Genomic DNA, 20,170 nt, shown 5'->3' with positions numbered 1-20,170 from the left:
GCTGGGCTTAGGGAAGCTGGGCTCAGGGATGCTGGGCTCAGGGAAGCTGGGCTCAAGGACACAGGGATCAGGGATGCAGGGATCAGGGAAGCTGGGCTCAAGGACACAGGGATCAGGGATGCAGGGATCAGGGAAGCTGGGCTCAAGGACACAGGGATCAGGGACCAGGGATGCTGGGCTTAGGGAAGCTGCGCTCAGGGATGCTGGGCTCACGGACACAGGGATCAGGGACACAGGGATCAGGGACTCTGGGCTCAGGGAGGCCGGGCTCAGGCAAGCCGGGCTCAAGGACACTGGGCTCAGGGAAGCTGGGCAGCTGGGCTCAAGGATGCCAGGCTCAGGGACACAGGGATCAGGGACACAGCGATCAGGGACTCTGGGCTCAGGCAAACCAGGCTCAGGGATGCAGGGCTCAGGGATGCTGGGCTGAGAGATACCGGGCTCAGGGACACAGGGATCAGGAAGCTGGGCTCAGGCAAGCTGGGCTCAGGGACACAGGGATGCTGGGCTCAGGGATGCTGGGCTCAAGGACACAGGGCTCAGGGATGCTGGGCTCAGGGATGCAGGGATCGGGGAAGCTGGGCTCAGGCAAGTCAGGCTCAGGGACACAGGGATGCTGGGCTTAGGGATGCTGGGCTCAGGGATGCTGGGCTCAAGGACACAGGGCTCAGGGATGCTGGGCTCAGGGACACAGGGATCAGGAAGCTGGGCTCAGGCAAGCTGGGCTCAGGGACACAGGGATGCTGGGCTCAGGGATGCTGGGCTCAGGGACACAGGGATCAGGAAGCTGGGCTCAGGCAAGCTGGGCTCAGGGACACAGGGATGCTGGGCTCAGGGATGCTGGGCTCAAGGACACAGGGCTCAGGGATGCTGGGCTCAGGGATGCAGGGATCAGGGAAGCTGGGCTCAGGCAAGTCAGGCTCAGGGACACAGGGATGCTGGGCTCAGGGATGCTGGGCTCAGGGATGCAGGGATCAGGGAAGCTGGGCTCAGGGATGCAGGGATCAGGGAAGCTGGGCTCAGGCAAGCCAGGCTCAAGGATGCAGGGATCAGGGACGCAGGGATCAGGGATGCAGGGAAGCTGGGCTCAAGGACACAGGGCTCTGGCAAGCCGGGCTCAGGCAAGCCGGGCTCAGGGACACTGGCTAACAACTCCAAAGGCTATGAGTTTCAAAGATAGAGATGTGGGCTGCAGAGCCAGAGATGTGGGGCAGGAGGGGATGCTGGCTGCCAGCTCAGCAGAGAAAGAACCACTGCAGCCCCCACTGCCCTGAATGACTTTGCCTAATGGCTCTGCACTCACTGCTGTGCCACAATGGAGGCAACATGCCCAGGGCACTGCTAAAGAGGAAAAAGATGCAAGCTGGAGTCATTAGAGGGAAGAGGATTGTGCAATGCAGCATCCTGAGCTCCAGGAGCAGGGAAGCTCAGAGCTCTGAACTTCTCCTGCACCAGGTCATATGTGGGGCTGAATTATCTAATTGTCTCTGCTGTTGGCCCCTGGGGTAGCCTTGGGCTGAGAGGAAGGAGCTGACAAAGCCAGATGAGCTGGGATCAATGGCTGCCACACTGAATGGCATCGACTAGAAGACTCTTCACCCATGAAACCAGGGCCTGACAGCTCCTAGCAGCCATCACTGCGGGCTTGGGCAGCTCCATTTCAGCAGCTCAGGAGGGAAAAGTTTGGTCCCTCTGTGCTCTGACAACTCACAGATTGCATTGGGTTGGAAGGGACCCTCAGAGGGCATCCTGTCCAACCCCCTGCAGGCAGCAGGGACATCTCCAAATGGGGCAGCTTGCCCCAGCAAGTCTGACCTTGAATGTCTCCAAGGATGGAGCCTCCACCGCCTCTCTGGGCAGCCTGTTCCAGTGTTTCCCAGCCCTCACTGTGCAGAACTTGCTCCTGATGTCCAACCTAAACCTGCCCTGCTCCAGTTTCAAACCATTGCCTCTCATCCTATCCCCACAGCCCCTTCTGAACAGTCCCTCCCCAGCCCTCCTGGAGCCCCTTCAGGTACTGCAAGGTTGCTCTGAGGTCTCCCTGGAGCCTTCTCCTCTCCAGGCTGAACAGCCCCAACTCTCCCAGCCTGTCCCCATAAAGGTTATTCAACCTTCTGATCATCCTCATGGCCTCCTCTGGACCCACTCCAACAGTTTCTTGTGTTGAAGATTCCATATCTGTCCCTAGCCCTGCAGGTGAGGTCTCCCCAGGGCAGAGCAGAGGGGCAGGATCCTCTCTCCAGCTCTGGCCACATTGCTTTGGATGCAGCCCAGGCTGCCCTTGGCCTCCTGTGCTGCCAGTGCCCAGTGCTGCCTCCTGCCCGGCTGCTCCCCCCCCAGCACCCCTAAGTCCTTCTCTTCAGGGCTGCTCTCACTCTCCTCACCCCCAGCCTGGGCTGGTACAGAGATTCCTTGAAGATGTGACCCTAAACCCCCTCTCAGCAGGGCATGGAGAACCATTCCCACCATGGTACTCAAAGCCTCCCTGGATTCACACCAGAGACAGTTGGCATTTGAACCTAAACCCTCTCTCATCACAGCCCTCTGATCATCTTCTTGGCCCTCCTCAGGACCCTCTCCAGCAGCTCCAGGTCCTTCCTGCCTTGAGGCTCCACATCTGGCCCCAGCCCTGCAGGTGAGGTCTCCCCAGGGCAGAGCAGAGGGGCAGGATCCTCTCTCTCCAGCTCTGGCCACACTGCTCTGGCTGCAGCCCACCCAAAGAGCCATCTGAGGCAGAAAGGAGCTGCAGCCCCATTTGCAACTGCAGCCCCAACACTGTGAGTGCTGGCAGGACCCCTGGCAGCACAGCAGTTGGTTGGAGCAAGCTCCTGTGCCCCTAGACTTGAATCTTCAGGAGGCCTGACCCCTCAGAACACTTGAAATGGAGACACTCAAAGCCCACAGGCACTCAGAAATGGAGCCTGAGTTACTCAAGCACTGAGTCACTGGCCCCAACTTCAGACATCCTGCATGCTGCTCTGACCAGAAAGCTCTTGCAAGGGCTTAAAATTCCCCTTGGAAAGGGGAAATCACAGCAGCTGCCAGCAGAGAGGGAAGGGCAACATTCCCTTTGTCTGCAAGCAAAGAGCTTGGAACAATGGAACTGAGGAGAGGCTTTGCCCACAGCATTGCCCACACCACAACGAGCCCCAGCTGTGCTGAGGAGACAGCCACCCAGACTGGATGGGACCAGGAAACCTCATGTGAAGGGCTGAGATTCCTGAGGGATCAGCACCAAGGTTCATGGAGTCACAGAATGGGTTGGGGTGGAAGGGAGCTCAAAGCTCAGCCAGCTCCAGCCCCCTGCCATGGGCAGGGACACCTCCCCCCAGCACAGATTGCTCAGGGCCTCATCCAGCCTGGCCTGGAACACCTCCAGGCAGGGGACAGCCACAGCCTCCCTGGGCAGCCTGTGCCAGAGTCTCCCCAGCCTCACTCTCAACAATTTCTTCCTCCTCTCCACTCTCAGTCTCCTCTCTCCCAGCTCAAAGCCATTGTTCCTCAGCCTGGCACTCCCAGCCCTGGTCCAGAGTCCCTCCCCAGCTCTCCTGGAGCCCCTTCAGATGTTGAAATGCTGCTCTGAGGTCTCCCTGGAGCCTTCTCTTCTCCAGGCTGCACAGCCCCAACCCTCCCAGCCTGGCCCCACAGGGGAGGTTCTCAGCCCTCTGCTGATCTTCACACTGAGTGCAGCTCAAGCTCCATTCTGAGCACCCTGAGCTGTTTGCTGCCCACGAGCAGCAGTTTTTCAGGCTGATGTCTGACAGGAGCCAGAGAGCACTGAGCAGACATTCACTGGAGCTGCACCAAGCCAGCCCCAGTGCCAGTTAACGCCTGGGGAAGATGAAACAATGTCCTGAATGCTACTCAGCAGGGCAGGAACTGCAGCAGCGTTCATGGAATCACAGAACTGTCAGGGCTGGAAGGGAGCTCAAGGCTCAGCCAGCTCCAACCCCCTGCCATGGGCAGGGACACCTCACACCACAGCAGGTTGCTCACAGCCACCTCCAGCCTGGCTGCAAACACCTCCAGGCAGGAGGCTTCCACCACCTCCCTGGGCAGCCTGGGCCAGGCTCTCACCACCCTCCTGGGCAACAACTTCTTCCTCACAGCCAATCTCAAGCTCCCCACTTCTACTTCTGCTCCATCCCCCCCCACTCCTATCCCTCCCTCACCCCCTCCAAAGTCCCTCCCCAGCTTGCTTGCAGCCCCCTGCAGATCCTGGAAGGCCACCAGAAGGTCTCCTGGGAGCCTTCTCCTCTCCAGCCTGCACAAGCCCAACTCTCTCAGGCTGTCTGCAGAGCAGAGCAGCTCCAGCCCTCTGCTCCTCCTCCTGGCCCTGCTCTGGACACCTTCCAGCCCCTCCAGAGCCTTCCTGGCACAGAGGCTCCAGAGCTGGCCCCAGAGCTGCAGCTGTGGTCTCGGCAGAGTGGAGCAGAGGGGCAGAATCCCCTCCCTGGCCCTGCTGGCCACACTTCTCTTGCTGCAGCCCAGGCTCTGCTTGGCTCTCTGGGCTGCAAGTGCTCCCTGCTGGCTCCTGCTGAGCTTCTCCTCCCCCAGCACCCCCAAGGCCTTTTCTCCAGGGCTGCTCTCCAGCCAGTCCCTGCCCAGCCTCTAGCAGTGCCTGGGATTGCCCTGCCCCAGCTGCAGGACCTTGTTGAACCTCCTGAGTCTGTCCTGGGCCCAGCTCTGCAGCCTGCCCAGGTTCCCCTGAATGGATCCTTCCCTGCAGCTGCCAGCAGCACCACACAGTTTGGTGCTGAGGGAGCCTCAGTGCCACTCTCCATGGCACCAGCACAGATGTCAAACAGGACTGGTCCCAGGACTGATCCCTGAGGGACTCCACTTGTCCCTGGCCTCCCCTTGGCCATGGACCATTGCCAGCCACCCTTTGGCTGAGGCCATCAAGCCAGTTCTGTACCCACTGAATGGAACCCATCCTGCACCAGCCTGGGGACCAGGATGTGCTGTGGAACAATGATGAAACCAGGGCAGGACACAAGGCCACAGCTCTGGGCACCAACAAGGATGTTAAGCACCCTGCCTGCCACCAGCCTCCAGCCTCACTTCCCTCACTTCAATTCTGCTGTGGAATGACCAGAGCAGAGCAAGGAGAGCAGAGCAAGGAGAGCAGAGCAAGGAGAGCAGAGCAGAGCAGAGCAGAGCAAGGAGAGCAGAGCAAGGAGAGCAGAGCAAGGAGAGCAGAGCAGAGCAAGGAGAGCAGAGCAAGGAGAGCAGAACAAGAGGAGCAGAGCAAGGAGAGCAGAGCAGAGCAAGGAGAGCAGAGCAAGAGGAGCAGAGCAGAGCAAGAGGAGCAGAGCAAGAGGAGCAGAGCAGAGCAAGAGGAGCAGAGCAAGAGGAGCAGAGCAGAGCAAGAGGAGCAGAGCAAGAGGAGCAGAGCAGAACAAGAGGAGCAGAGCAAGAGGAGCAGAGCAGAACAAGAGGAGCAGAGCAAGAGGAGCAGAGCAGAACAAGAGGAGCAGAGCAAGAGGAGCAGAGCAAGAGGAGCAGAGCAAGGAGAGCAGAGCAGAGCAGAGCAGAGCAAAGCAGAGCAGAGCAGAGCAGAGCAGAGCAGAGCAGGAGCTCCACATCTCACTCTCAACCTTTTTTTCCTGCAGAGGTTTGCTAAATGCTTCTTTGTTCAGAGGAATAAAAGGAAGAAAAAGGAGGGGGGGAAAAAAACCCCAACCCAACCCTGATGTTGGAGAATGTGGCTCCTTTTTTTCCCCCCCACCCCACCCTCCTCCTCCTCTGGTCCCTGGAATTGTGATTGGAAATAATTGGAAGTGTCACTGGAAGTAATCAGAAGTGACAGTCCCTGGGCTATAAGGGCTTTAGCTTCAAGTCTAACGATCCCCCAGCACCCCCCAGCCCCTCCCCCCTGCAAAAGAAAACCTAAATTTAAACAATGAAGTCACAAAGTGATTTGCCTTCAAGGGTGAAAAGCCTGCAATAATATTTGTAAAGGGGGAGGGAAAAAGGGGGGAAAGAATAGGAAGGAAAAAGGAGAGGAGAGGAGGGGGCTGGCTGCTTCAGGTCAGTGTTCAAAGGCTGGCTGTGCTACATTGGAAGATCTCCCCCTCCACACACATCCCATAATATCCCGCCACTCTGGAGCCCTGCTTCTGGGGGTTGAAAAGTCTTCCCAAGCCAGGGCAGGAGTTCAGCTGTGAGAGGGCAGGAGAGCTCTGCAGAGGGACCTGGCCAGGCTGCACAGATGGGCAGAGGCCAAGGGCAGGAGATTGAACACATCCAAGTGCCAGGGGCTGCACATTGGCCACAGCAACCCCAGGCAGAGCTACAGGCTGGGGGCAGAGTGGCTGAGAGCAGCCAGGCAGAGAGGGACCTGGGGGGAGTGGTGGAGAGCAGCTGAACAGGAGCCAGCAGTGTGCCCAGGGGGCCAAGAAGGCCAAGGGCATCCTGGCCTGCATCAGGCAGAGTGTGGCCAGCAGGAGCAGGGAAGTCCTTGTGCCCTGTGCTCAGCACTGCTGAGGCCACCCCTGGAGTCCTGTGTCCAGTTCTGGGCTCCTGAGGTCAAGAAGGAGATTGAGAGACTTGAAGGTGTGCAGAGAAGGGCAAGGAGGCTGGGGAGGGGTCTGGAGCACAGCCCTGTGAGGAGAGGCTGAGGGAGCTGGGGTTGCTTAGCCTGGAGAAGAGGAGGCTCAGGGGAGACCTTCTTGCTCTCTGCAACTCCCTGAAGGGAGGTTGGAGCCAGCTGGGGGTTGGGCTCTTCTCCCAGGCAGGCAGCCAGCATCAGAACAAGAGGACTCAGTCTGAAGCTGTGCCAGGGGAGGTTCAGGCTGGAGGTGAGGAAGAAATTCTTCCCAGCAAGAGGAATTTGCCCTTGGATGTGCTGCCCAGGGAGGTGGTGGAGTCCCTGTGTCTGGAGGTGTTCAGGAAGAGCCTGGATGAGGCCCTTGGTGCCATGGTTTAGTTGATCAGATGATGCTGGGTGAGAGGTTGGACTTGATGATCTCTGAGGTCTTTTCCAGCCTATTCTATTCTATTCCATTCCATTCCATTCCATTCCACAGATCAATAGCCTCAGCAGGCTGAGCTGTGAGGATCAGGACCTACCTTGCTTATCCCACCCAAGGCAATTGCCTCAGCCTGGTGGGGCTGCTGAGGCACAGGAGGGCAAAGGGATGGAGCCACTCCTTGCTTGCCCACACTCCAGCTCTGGAAAAGATTATTAGCAGCCCAGTTGGCACTAAATGCCACCCAGATGGGATGTTCTCTGAGGAGACCTGAAGTAGTACCTGAAGAGAGCTGGGGAGGGACTTTTGGCAAGGGCTGGGAGTGCCAGGCTGAGGAACAATGGCTTTGAGCTGGGAGAGAGGAGACTGAGATTGGAGATGAGGAAAAAATTGCTGAGAGTGAGGCTGGGGAGACTCTGGGCACAGGCTGCCCAGGGAGGCTGTGGCTGTCCCCTGCCTGGAGGTGTTCCAGGCCAGGCTGGATGAGGCCTTGAGCAGCCTGTGCTGGTGGGAGGTGTCCCTGCCCATGGCAGGGGTTTGGAGCTGGCTGAGCTTTGAGCTCCCTTCCAAGCCAAACCATTGTGTGATTTTATGACAGGGAAGGACAGTCTCTGCTCCACACAATTTCCAGCCTGAAGAGCCAAAGAGTAAAAGGCACAAGGCAGGGGAAAATAAGCATCAGGGGCACCAACTTGCCTTGCCAAGCAAGCAGGGAACTGCCTCCAGCTTCCTGGCCCATGCACCAACCACTCCTGATGCCCTCCTAGCTGGTGCTGTCTTTCACCTTCACATAGCCCAACCAGGCACACCACTTGCCAGCTGCTCTAGGGATGAGGTTGTCTCCCTCTGGTCATCACTGCTGTTGGGTTGATGATCAGAGCCTGGAGAACCTCTGCTGTGGGGAGGAAGTTGGAGTTGTTCAGCCTGGAGAAGAGAAGGCTCCAAGGGAGACCTTAGAGCAGCCTGAAGGGGACCTAGAGGAAGGCTGTGGAGGGGCTGTGGGGATAGGAGTAGGGGCAATGGTTTGAAAGTGGAGCAGGGGAGATTTAGGTTGGGCATCAGGAGGAAGTTCTGCACAGTGAGGCTGGTGAGGCTTTGGAACAGGTTGCCCAGGGATGTGGTCAGGCTTGCTGGGGCCCTGAGCAACCTGCTCTAGCTGGAGGTGTCCCTGCTGCCTGCAGGGGGGGTTGGACAAGGTGACCTCTGTGGGTCCCTTCCAAGCCAATGCACTCAGTGATTCCATGACACTTAGCAGAGGCAGCAGCAGCAGCTTCATGGCAGAGCAAATGCAGCCAGGCCATGGCCATGAGCTGCCTCTACCTCTGCAGGCTCCACTTGCAAAGCCTGCTCAGAGGACAGCAGCCTCTCTCCTGCCATGCCCAGGAGCAGCACCACAGCATTGGCACTGACCTCCTGCCAAAGGCAATGCAGCTGCAGGCACTGGGCTGAATCTTCAGCCTTCCACCTAGGCAGGCAGGATGGAGTCACACACACACACAGAGGCTTGGGACTCTTCCTCCAGCCACCAAAATGGATGTCAGCTCCACAGGAGGCTGGAAAGATCCTGTAATGTGCATTGATTGTGGGAGGAGAGCAGCTCTGACACCATGGAGCTGGGGCTGACTCATTAGGAGAATTGCTGAGGTTCTCCCTTGGCCTTTTCCAGCTGCCAAATGCTTCCTAGAGAAGATGGAGGAGCAGAGAGCAGGACAGGGCTTGCTCTGTGACCTTCCATCACACTCATCACCTTCTGAGCATCTGAGAGTTGCTCAGTCCTCTTCATCAGAGAACTGTTGGGGGTGGAAAAGGCCTCCAAGATCATCCAGGCCAACATCAAACCAACCCCACCAGGGCCACCAAGCCATGGCCCACAGTGCCATGGCCACAGGGTTCCTGAACACCTCCAGGCATGGGGACTCCTCCCAGCAGCTGCTGAGGGAGGTTAAGCTCAGTGATACCTCTGAGCTCCTCCTGAGCAAGAGGAACCCTGAATGATCCTGGCAGCACCTTTGGCTGGCTCCTGGCACCAGCTCAACAACTGCCTCCAACAATGTCAGCAGCCACAGAGCTGCAGGGACAGAACTTGGATCCACTGCAAACCACCAGGCAAGCATCAAAGATGGAACCAGAGAATTGTTTGGGTTGGAGAAAACCTCTAAGGTCATCCAGGCCAACATCAACCCAACCCCACCAGGGCCACCAACCCCTGGCCCCAAGTGCCATGGCCACAGCTTTCCTGAGCACCCCCAGGCATGGGGACTCCACCACCTCCCTGGGCAGCCTGAGCCAATCCCTGACCACTCCTGCAGCACAGAAATTGTTCCTCCTCTCCAACCTAAGCCTCCCCTGGCACAATTTCAGGCCATTGCCTCTCCTTCTGTCACCCAGTGTCTTCTTCCAGTGGGGTTGTGGGGGAAGAAAACCCATCAGCTTTTGTCTGGGTTGCTAACCCACTGCCAGGGCTCCCAGTCCCAGCTGGTTACACCTTCACCTAGCACTGGTCAGGCCACAGCTCGAGTACTGTGTCCAGTTCTGGGCACATAAGACCATGAGAGGCTGGAGCAGGGCCAGGGAAGGGCAAGGAAGCTGGGGAAGGGTCTGGAGAAGAGGGCTGGGGAGGAGCAGCTGAGGGAGCTGAGGGTGGTGAGGCTGGAGGAGAGGAGGCTGAGGGAGACCTCCTTGCTCTCTGCAGCTCCCTGCAAGGAGGTTGCAGTGAGGCTGGGGTTGGCTTCTTCCTAGTCTCAGCTGATAAGAGAGGAAATAGCCTGAAATTGTGCCAGGGGAGGCGTAGGTTGGAGATGAGGAACAATTTCTTTGCTGCCAGAGTGGTCAGGGCTTGGCAGAGGCTGCCCAGGGAGGTGGTGGAGTCCCCATGGCTGGAGGTGCTCAGGAACCCTGTGGCCATGGCACTTGGGGCCAGGGTTTGGTGGCCATGGAGGGTTTGGGTTGATGTTTGACTCCATGACCTTGGAGACCTTTTCCAACATTAATGATTCTATTTCTCTGTGTTCTGCACAGGGAAATCCTGTTTCAAGCAAGGTTTGGACCCCTGGCTGGCAGAGGTGGAGCTTTATTCCTCTCAGCCACACTGGAGAGGACCAAAGAGGAGATGAGGAGAGGCAAGAAGGCAGAACTGTGCTCTCCTCACTGCTGCCTTGCCATCAGGTTGCAGGTTTGCCACTGCTGCTGCTCCCTGCACAGCCATTCCTGCATCCTCCACTGTCCTGTCATTTGAGTGTCTATTCACAGACCTCAGTGACCTGACTTCACCCTTGGCTTTTTGCTGGGCTCTGTCTGTAAACCAACAGTGTCTAAAAACAGCTGAGGAAAGAGCTCTGGGGAAGGGGGGGAAAAAATAGAACCAACAAACCAAGAGAAGCCAAATTCATTCATCCTGCAGACAAGGCTCTCAGCACTGCTGAGGCCACCCCTGGAGTCCTCTGTCCAGTTCTGGGCTCCTCAGCTCAAGAAGGAGACTGAGAGACTTGAAGGTGTGCAGAGAAGGGCAAGGAGGCTGGGGAGGGGTCTGGAGCACAGCCCTGTGAGGAGAGGCTGAGGGAGCTGGGGTTGCTTAGCCTGGAGAAGAGGAGGCTCAGGGGAGACCTTCTTGCTCTCTGCAACTCCCTGAAGGGAGGTTGGAGCCAGGTGGGGGGTTGGGCTCTTCTCCCAGGCAGCCAGCAGCAGAACAAGAGGGACACAGTCTGAAGCTGTGCCAGGGGAGGTTTAGGTTGGATGTTAGGAAGAAATTCTTCCCAGCAAGAGGAATTGGCCCTTGGGATGTGCTGCCCAGGGAGGTGGTGGAGTCCCTGTGCCTGGAGGTGTTTAGGAAGAGCCTGGATGAAGCCCTTGGAGCCATGGTTGAGTTGATCAGATGGTGTTGGGTGATAGCTTGGACTGGATGATCTCAAAGGTCTTTTCCAACCTGGTTAATTCCATTCTCCTCTTCTCCTCTTCTCCTCTTCTCTTCTCTCTTCTCTTCTCTTCTCTCTCTCTTCTCTTCTCTTCTCTTCTCTTCTCTTTTCTTCTCTTCTCTTCTCTTCTCTTCTCTTCTCTTCTCTTCTCTTCTCTTCTCTTCTCTTCTCTTCTCTTCTCTTCTCTTCTCTTCTCTCTTCTCTTCTCTTCTCTTCTCTTCTCTTCTCTTCTCTTCTCTTCTCTTCTCTTCTCTTCTCTTCTCTTCTCTTCTCTTCTCTTCTCTTCTCTCCTATCCTATCCTATCCTATCCTATCCTATCCTATCCTATCCTATCCTATCCTATCCTATCCTAGGGCTCACTGAACCCAGAGGAGCCTCATTGGTGCTGGTTGTCTTCCATGGGAAATTCAGAAAAGGGCAACCTCCTGAAGGTGAAGCAGGGCAAGGGCAGGGGCCTGGCGAGGAACCTCCTGCAGCAGCACAGGGCAGGGGGAAGCTGCTGGCAAGCAGCTCCAAGCAGAAGCAGCTGGGAGTGCTGGGGGACAAGGAGTTGGCCAGCAGCAGCAAGGTGGCCTGGGGGCCAAGAAGGCCAAGGCTGTGCTGGGGGGCATGGAGAAGAGTGTGGGCAGCAGCAGGGCAAGGGAGGTTGTGCTGCCCCCTCTGGCCTGCCCTGCTGAGGCCACCTCTGGAGCCCTGGGGGCAGTTGTGTGCTGCCCAGCTGCAGAGGGCCAGAGAAGTGCTGGAGAGAGTGCAGGGGAGGCTGGGAAGCTGCTGAGGGGCCTGGAGCAGCTGTGGCAGGAGCAGAGGCTGAGAGGCCTGGGGCTGAGAGCCTGCAGAAGAGCAGCCCCAGAGCAATGCTCAGCAATGCTCAGCAAGAGCTGAAGGGCCCCTGGGGGGCAAGAGGCTGGGGCCAGGCTCTGCTGAGTGGTGGCCAGGGCCAGGCCAAGGGGCAGTGGGCAGAGAGTGGAGGCCAGGAGGTTGGAGGGGAAGAGGAGGAGAAAGTTGTTTGTTGGGAGGGTGCTGGAGGCCTGGAGCAGGCTGCCCAGAGAGGTTGTGGAGTGTCCTGGTGTGGAGAGCTTCCAGCCCCATCTGGATGTGCTCCTGTGGGAGCTGCCCTGGGTGGCCCAGCTTGGACTTCATCTCCTCAGGTCCCTTCCAACCCCTAAGGCTCTGTGGTGCTCTGTAACGTTGCCCTCCCTCCCTCCCTGGCTCCCATAAAATGAATTCATCTTTAGAGTTGCAACTCAGCTCTGACTTGCTGCTTTTCCTCGCCCTGGAAGGTTGTCTTGGTTCATAACATCAGAGAATTGTAGGATGGGTTGGGGTGGAAGGGACCTCAAGGGTCAGCCAGTTCCAAGGCCCTGCCCATGGGCAGGGACACCTCCCACCAGCCCAGCTTGCTCAAGGCCTGATCCAGCCTGGTTTGTGCCCTGCAGGAGAAAGAGGCCAGGTCCTGCCAGAGAATGTGTGATGCAAACCAGCCCTGGCTTGAGAAGGATTTTAGCACATCACAAGGAGTGTTAACCCTGATACCCTGCCAGAGAGCAGCTCACTTATTATGTCTAGCTCCCCTCAGTTCCCCCTGGAGTGCCAAAGGGATGCACCAAGTTGCTTTGCTCCTTTGCCTTTGGTCTTCCCAGAGCAGTGCTCTGTCTAAGAGCTTCCTGCCCTGCCCTGGGGCTCAATTCCCACTGCACCTTGCATACAGCTGATGGCTTGGTGATGGCTCTTGGAGTTGTCAGGACAGAAAGGAGTTGTCCATTGTTATCCCAGGAACATCCAGGTGGGAAAAGAGCCTCAGGATCACCAAGTCCAACCCAGAACCTTACTCAGCAGGGCTCACCCCTAAAACAGATCCCCAGCACCACATCCAAACCACCTTCAAACACCTCCAGGGCTGGTGACTCCACCAGCTCCCTGGGCTGCACATCCCAGTGCCTGACCACTCTTAGAATGATAGAATCAGTAAGGTTGGAAAAGACCTCAGAGATCATCGAGTCCAACCTATCACCCAAGTCCTCATGACTAATAAACCATGGCTCCAAGTGCCACATCCAATCCCCTCTGGAACACCTCCAGGGATGGGGACTCCACCACCTCCCTGGGCAGCACATCCCAATGGCCAATTCCTCTTGCTGGGAAGAATTTCATCCTCACCTCCAGCCTGAACCTCCCCTGGCACAGCTTGAGACTGTGTCCTCTTGTTCTGCTGCTGGGTGCCTGGGAGAAGAGCCCAACCCCCAGCTGGCTCCAACCCTCCCTTCAGGGAGTTGCAGAGAGCAAGAAGGTCTCCCCTGAGCCTCCTCTTCTCCAGGCTAAGCAACCCCAGCTCCCTCAGCCTCTCCTCACAGGGCTGTGCTCCAGACCCCTCCCCAGCCTCCTTGCCCTTCTCTGCACACCTTCAAGTCTCTCAATCTCCTTCTTGACCTCAGGAGCCCAGAACTGGACACAGGACTCCAGGGGTGGCCTCAGCAGTGCTGAGCACAGGGCACAAGGACTTCCCTGCTCCTGCTGGCCACACTCTGCCTGATGCAGGCCAGGATGCCCTTGGCCTTCTTGGCCCCCTGGGCACACTGCTGGCTCATGTTCATCTGCTCTCCACCACTCCCCAGGTCCCCTCTCTGCCTGGCTGCTCTCAGCCACTCTGCCCCCAGCCTGTGGCACTGGCCTGGGGTTGCTGTGGCCAAAGTGCAGCCCCTGGCACTTGGATGTGTTCAATCTCATGCCCTTGGCTTCTGCCCATCTGTCCAGCCTCTAGAGATCCATCAGTCTCATTTCCAGGCAGCTCCAAACAGCTTTCCCTGCCTTTCACCAGGTCTGGACAAAAGCATTCCATGAAGATGTCAGATGTCCCAGGAATCTCACAAGGCCACCCCCAAACCTCAGCCCTGCAGGGCTTCCCTGGCTCCGCTGGAGTGTAGCCTGGCAGGAGCTGAAGGGGAAGGATCTCCAGGAGATGTGATTAGGGCACTCTGCAGGTTGGCTGTGCTCTTCAAGCAGAAGAGAGGCCCAGGCTCAGTCTGCTGGAGCACAGCCTCAGGCTGACCCTACCAGTGCTGAACGCTGCAGAGCTGCCTCCATATCACCACAGATATTTCAAGTCACCAAGTCTGGTGGAAACCTGGGCAAATGCAGGCTGTCAGAGCCAATTGCTCATGCCAACACGCAGGAGAAGGAGCTGAACCATAACCTTTTCCCCAGTGCAGTGAGACAAATGAGAGGCTTGGGGCTGGATGCAGCAACTGCGGTCCCCTTGGGACAGCGCCGGGAGAGAGTCATTGACCTCAGAGCTTGGAGGGCAGAGCTCAGCTCCATCAGCACAGCAGAGACACCAGCAGCTCACTGCAGCTGCAGCCACTCCAGCAGCCTCTCCCCTGCACACTGAGCATTCTGCCCCTGTACACTGCACTGCTGAGGCCACACCTCGAGTCCTGTGTCCAGTTCTGGGCTCCTCAGGTTAGGAAGGAGGTTGACTTGCTGGAAGGTGTCCAGAGAAGGGCAACGAAGTTGGTGAGGAGCTTGGAACACAGCCCTGTGAGGAGAGGCTGAGGGAGCTGGGGTTGCTTATTCACATCTACTCTCTCCACTCACATCCAGACATGATCTTTATCCTTTACTCCCAACTGTTCACTTTACTCACACCTAAAGCCCTGTGAGGAGAGGCTGAGGGAGCTGGGGTTGCTTAGCCTGGAGAGGAGGAGGCTCAGGGGTGACCTTATTGCTCTCTACAACTACCTTAAAGGGGGTTGTAAACAGGCAGAGGTTGGTCTCTTCTCCCAGGCAAACCAGCACCAGAACAAGGACAACAGTCTCAGGCTGTGCCAGGGGAAGTTCAGGCTGGAGGTCAGGAGGAAGTTCTACACAGAGAGAGAGATTGCCCATTGGGATGTGCTGCCCAGGGAGGTGGTGGAGTCCCCATCCCTGGAGGTGTTCAGGAGGAGACTTGGTAGTGTGCTTGGTGCCATGGGTTAGTTGGTTGGGTGGTGTTGGGTGCTAGGTTGGACTTGATGATCTTGAAGGTCTCTTCCAACCTGGTCTATTCTATTGGGCTCTTCTCCCAGGCACCCAGCAGCAGAACAAGAGGACACAGTCTTAAGCTGTGCCAGGGGAGGTTCAGGCTGGAGGTGAGGAGAAAGTTCTTCCCAGCAAGAGGAATTTGCTACTGGGATGTGCTGCCCAGGGAGGTGGTGCAGTCCCTGTGCCTGGAGGTGTTTAGGAAGAGCCTGGCTGAGGCACTTGGTGCCATGGTTGAGTTGCTCAGATGGTGCTGGGTGAGAGGTTGGACTTGGTGATCTCCAAAGGTCTCTTCCAACCTGGTTTATTCTATTCTATTCTATTCTATTCTATTCTATTCTATCTATTCTATTCTATTCTATTCTATTCTATTCTATTCTATTCTATTTCATTCTATTCTATTCTATTCTATTCTATTCCATTCCATTCTATTCTATTCCATTCCATTCCACTCCACTCCACTCCATTCCATTCCATCCTATCCATCAGCTAGACTCAGCATGCACTTGGGTGAGCAACCCCCAAACAGTCCTGCAGAGGACACCAGGAGCCTGGGGGCCTGTTTTGGCTTGGCACATCTACTGCTCTGCACCCTGAACCCACTGGCTTCTGAAGAGCAGGACAAGCAGAGCATGTTCCAGGGATAAGCAGGGAAATCTGACAGCAAGTGAAGAAGCAGTATCCAGTACCAGGGTCAAAGCCAGGCACACAAGCATCACCCAGGTTTCTGGTGCCTCCAGCAGGAGAGGGACATGGAGCTGCTGGAGAGAGCCCAGAAGAGGCCCACCAGGAAGACCAGAGGGCTGCAGAACTTCCCCTATGGGCACAGGTTGGGAGAGTTGGGACTGTTCAGCTTGGAGAAGGCTCCAGGGAGACCTCAGAGCAGCCTTCCAGTACCTGAAGGGCTCCAGGAGAGCTGGGGAGGGACTTTGGACAAGGGCTTGGGATTGCCAAGTGCTCTGAGCTGTGAGAGAGAAGATAAGGAAGAAACTCTTTAAAGTGAGGCTGGGGAGACATTGACACAGGTTGCCCAGGGAGGCTCTGGATGATTGCTCCCTGGAGGTGTTCAAGGCCAGGCTGGATGAGACCCTGAGCAAGCTGTGCTGGTGGGAGGTGTCCCTGCCCATGGCAGGGGGTTGGAAGTGGCTGAGCTTTGAGGTCCCTTCCCAACCCAACTCCTCTCCTCTCTGTGAACTCCATTAAAGACACTCAGAATTGATCTGGAGGGTGCAAGCAAGCAAAGCAAACCCCCAGCACCCCACAATCTAAACCACTCCAGTAAAACACTGACATGAGAGCATTTGGCTGCTGCTTTACTGGCTGAGAAATGCAGCAGGGTGCTCTGGAGAGGATGTTGCTGGAAGAGGCTGCCCAGGGAGGAGGTGGAGTCTTCAGCCCTGGAGGTGTGCAAAGGGTATTTGGATGAGGAGCTCAGGGTCAAAGAGTTGTGCACAGGTTATGGTTGGACTTCTTAAAGGCTTTCCTAAGCCAGGCACTTCTTCTATGAAGTTTCTGCACCCAGAAGGGAAGCATCAGAGATCATTTCTCTTGCAAAGATGCACTTTGATTCTAGAGGAGTGCAGAGGGTCACACAAGGAGTCTGAAACTCCTTTACCCAGCTGTGGCATGAGCTGAGAGCCAGCTGCCAACCCCTCCCAGCAGCACCCATCACCTCCCACTCCTCACTCCTTCCCCAGGCCTCCCACCTGGGGAGCTGAGCAGGGCTCTGCTCTTGCCCACCACTCCAGAAGGTCCTTCATCTTCTCTTGTTTTCCAAGTCCCCTGGCTCCTGTTTCCTGTCTCCTCACACAGCTGCTCCCTGGCCCCAGAGAGGGAAACAGTGAAGAGCCAAGGACTCCCTGGATGTTTCATAATGAAACCCCAAACCAGGCAGCCTTCCTTTCACATTTGCCTGGCTTCTCTAACCTCTTTTTTCCACCCCAGCCTTTCACTTGAGGAGCAGGAGAAACCATCATGGGCCCTCCAGGGCCTTTGAAGTGCAGAAAAATCAACCAGACCTTCTGTAGCCAGCAAAGGAGACTCCCTCAGCCTCCTTGGCTTCAGGAGGAGCTAGGGAGAGGGAACCACAACACTTGGTGCCATGGTTGAGTTGATCAGATGGTGCTGGGTGAGAGGTTGGACTTGGTGATCTCAAAGGCCTTTTCCAACCTGGTTAATTCCATTCCATTCCATTCCATTCCATTCCATTCCATTCCATTCCATTCCATTCCATTCCATTCCATTCCATTCCATTCCATTCCATTCCTGTGAGGAGAGGCTGAGGGAGCTGGGGTTGCTTAGCCTGGAGAAGAGGAGGCTCAGGGGAGACCTTCTTGCTCTCCTCCAGCTCCCTGCATGGAGGTTGGAGCCTCTCCTCTCCTCTCCTCTCCTCTCCTCTCCTCTCCTCTCCTCTCCTCTCCTCTCCTCTCCTCTCCTCTCCTCTCCTCTCCTCTCCTCTCCTCTCCTCTCCTCTCCTCTCTCTCCTCTCCTCTCCTCTCCTCTCCTCTCCTCTCCTCTCCTCTCCTCTCCTCTCCTCTCCTCTCCTCTCCTCTCCTCTCCTCTCCTCTCCTCCTCTCCTCTCCTCTCCTCTCCTCCTCCTCTTCCTCTCCTCTCCTCTCCTCTCCTCTCCTCTCCTCTCCTCTCCTCCTCTCCTCTCCCTCTCCCTCTCCCCTCCCTCCCTCCCCTCCCCTCCCCTCCCCTTCCCTCCCCTCCCTCCCCTCTCCTCTCCCCTCCCCTCCCCTCCCTTCCCCTCCCCTCCCCTCCTCTCTCCCTCCCCTCCCCTCCCCTTCCCCTTCCCTCCCCTCCCCTCCCCTCCCCTCCCCTCCCCTCTGTTTATCCCTGGAATCAGCTCTGCTGAAGCTGCTATCTGCAGAGCAGAGAGCCCAATGTCTGCTGGCACCCCAGGGAAAGCCTGGGCAAGCCATGGGGCAGCTCCATGACTGTTGGAGCACCAGGAAATAAAACCCCAGCAGGCCTTGCTGTGGGCTTTGAGCTGTCTCCTTAGCCTCCCCTCCACCAGAGGGGATGGGAAATTCAACTGCTGGCAAGAGCATGACCTGATGAAGGCAGGGAGGGTTCTTTTGTGCTGTGTTCCTGTGCTGCTGGCGTGGTGGAGATGCCAAAGGCATGATGCAGCCCACAGTGGTTTGGAGATAAAAGCAGCAGTGGCCATGCAAAGGTGAATTGGTGATAGAAAACCCCCCCAAAAAACCCCCCACCAACAGCTTATGCCCTTTGCTCCAAGCCTTCAGCACTCAGCAGCTGTGCAGGGTTGGTGGCTCAAAGGCTGCAGCTCCTATTTGCCTCTCAGTGGGGGCTGCAACCTCCCCTTCTCTCTCCTGATTCCCTCAGAGGCACTTTCCTGGCTGCTTCTGCAGGGCTGCCCAGCCCTACCCCCCTGGCAGAAGCTTAGCTCTCCCTCCTAACCCTTCTGTCTCATCTCTGGAGCCTCCTTTAGGACACTTTTCTGCACCATATTGAGACACCAGCAGCCAAAGCAGAATGTGCAGGAGGCACAAGCTGCTCACTGCCCTCCCCTGCAGGATTCTGCAAGCCCCCTGTGTCGGTCATCACAGAGAACAAAGTCTTTGCTAACAGCAATCCTTGGAGCAATAAAACCCCCACCAAACCCCACCTTTCCTGCCATTTATTCAGCAAGTCTACAGCTGCTGGCCTGCCTTTCAGCTATCTGAACATCTGGCTGGCCCTTGTTCCTCACCTGTGAGGCTTCTGGAGCAGGGCTGTTCCCTGCAACACTTCTTTACAGCTCTCCAAAACCTCCCTACTCAGCCACGTTGAGCCCAGTACCCTATGGGGCTCGACTCTTCCCAGGGAATCAAAGGGGGCCAGCCCCAGCTTCTCACATCCTCTACCCAAGTTCCTGGGGGCCAGGGGGACCCAGGAATCACACAGGCTTTGCCCAGCCACAACAGATCCTCAGCGCTGTCTGCCTGTCAGCACGATGTGGTGAGCAGAATGGAGACAGCAGCTCACTCATCACATTAGAGCGCCTCTGGAGATGCAGAAACCCAGGCTGCTTCTGCCTCTGTCGTGTAGGCAAACCCCCTCAAGGACCTCAGGGCTGCAAACTCTCTTCTCCATCAGCTATGGCTTCACCAAGCAGCTCTCTTCTGCCTTCACTCCCTTTTAATGTCTCCTTTTCCCCCCTTCCCTGCTCCTCTTCCCCGCAGCCACCCTCTACCTCTCCTCTCTCTTCCCGTTCCTCGCCTTCCCTCTTCATCTCCCTTTCCCCCATCCTTCCCCCCCACCTCCTCCCTTCTGCACTTCAGCACATCTGTTTCTCATCTCAGGCATCGATTGGGAACAATAACCTCCTTTTCTTTCCAAGCCTGAACGTCGGAGCGGCCGAGCGACGCCAACCCCGGCTTGAACAAATTTGACACCGTGCCCGAAACAAAGACATTTTTGTCCACCTTGTTTTGCCAGAGCTCTGAGCCCCTCACTGCTGTGTGTGGCTTAAAACAAAAGCACAGAGCCACAGAAGCAGCACACATTCCACAAGGAGCCTCTCTGGCCACGACCTCGGGAGCAATCCGTCCAGATGCGATGCGAGCTCTGCCCGCCGAGCCGGCCGACAAAGCGGCCGAAGCCCAACGCCCACCAAAATGGGAGCCCTGCCCTGAAAAGTTTCCTTCCCAAATCCCTTCCCTCCAGCTCAGCAGCAAGGAATTGCAGGCAGGCAGGGAAGGCACAGGGAAGTTGGGTTAAAAACCACTGCCCCCCCCAAATCCACCCCCCACAGAAAAAGCCAACCTACCTAACAAGAGGATTGAAGTGCAGACATTCCGTCTCCCCAGGCGAGAGAGACTTTTCCTCCCTTTTTTCTTCCTCCTCTCTCCCAGGAACAGCAGGCAGACCTGCACAGGATTCAAAGGAACGCCTCTGGAATGCACTGAGTGTAATTGCATCCATGTGCCAGCAAAAAGAACCAACTTCACTCTTTGCTCCCCTCCTGCTCTTCACCTCCTCGGCCGTACCCGCGCCCCAGAGCTCTCCGGACCTCCGCAGCTTGGCAGATTCGGGGCCCTTGGAGTTGCTGGCACAGAGAGAGGAGCAGCAAAGGAGTTCACATCTCCAGCAGCATCCAACAGCTTTGCCTGGCTGAAAAAGGAGAGGAGCAGGGACGAGGGGAAGGGAAAGGAAAAAAAAACACAACCCAGCAACCCAACAAACCAACCCAGTGTGCTCAATGTTCACCACATGGCTGCCTCCCAGAAGAGCCCTCCCTGCCATCCAGCTGGGATTAATAG

General features: G+C 56.9%; 1 protein-coding gene across 1 annotated transcript in view; it reads right to left on the bottom strand.

Moving 5' to 3' along the window:
* CLMP (CXADR like membrane protein) overlaps positions 1–19,966 on the bottom strand; it is an 86,670-nt gene extending 66,704 nt beyond the window's left edge. The window contains exon 1 of the mRNA XM_068169175.1: positions 19,678–19,966. Coding sequence (XP_068025276.1) covers positions 19,678–19,828 — 151 coding nt within the window. The 5' untranslated portion in view covers positions 19,829–19,966. The remainder of the gene's footprint in view (positions 1–19,677) is intronic.
* Positions 19,967–20,170: the final 204 nt, after the last annotated feature.

Source organism: Melanerpes formicivorus, unplaced genomic scaffold (genome assembly GCF_026170545.1).
Source record: "Melanerpes formicivorus ecotype bairdi unplaced genomic scaffold, bMelFor1.0.p_v2 SCAF_167, whole genome shotgun sequence".
Lineage (NCBI taxonomy): Eukaryota > Metazoa > Chordata > Aves > Piciformes > Picidae > Melanerpes > Melanerpes formicivorus.
This window is presented reverse-complemented; position numbering and strand designations above follow the sequence as displayed.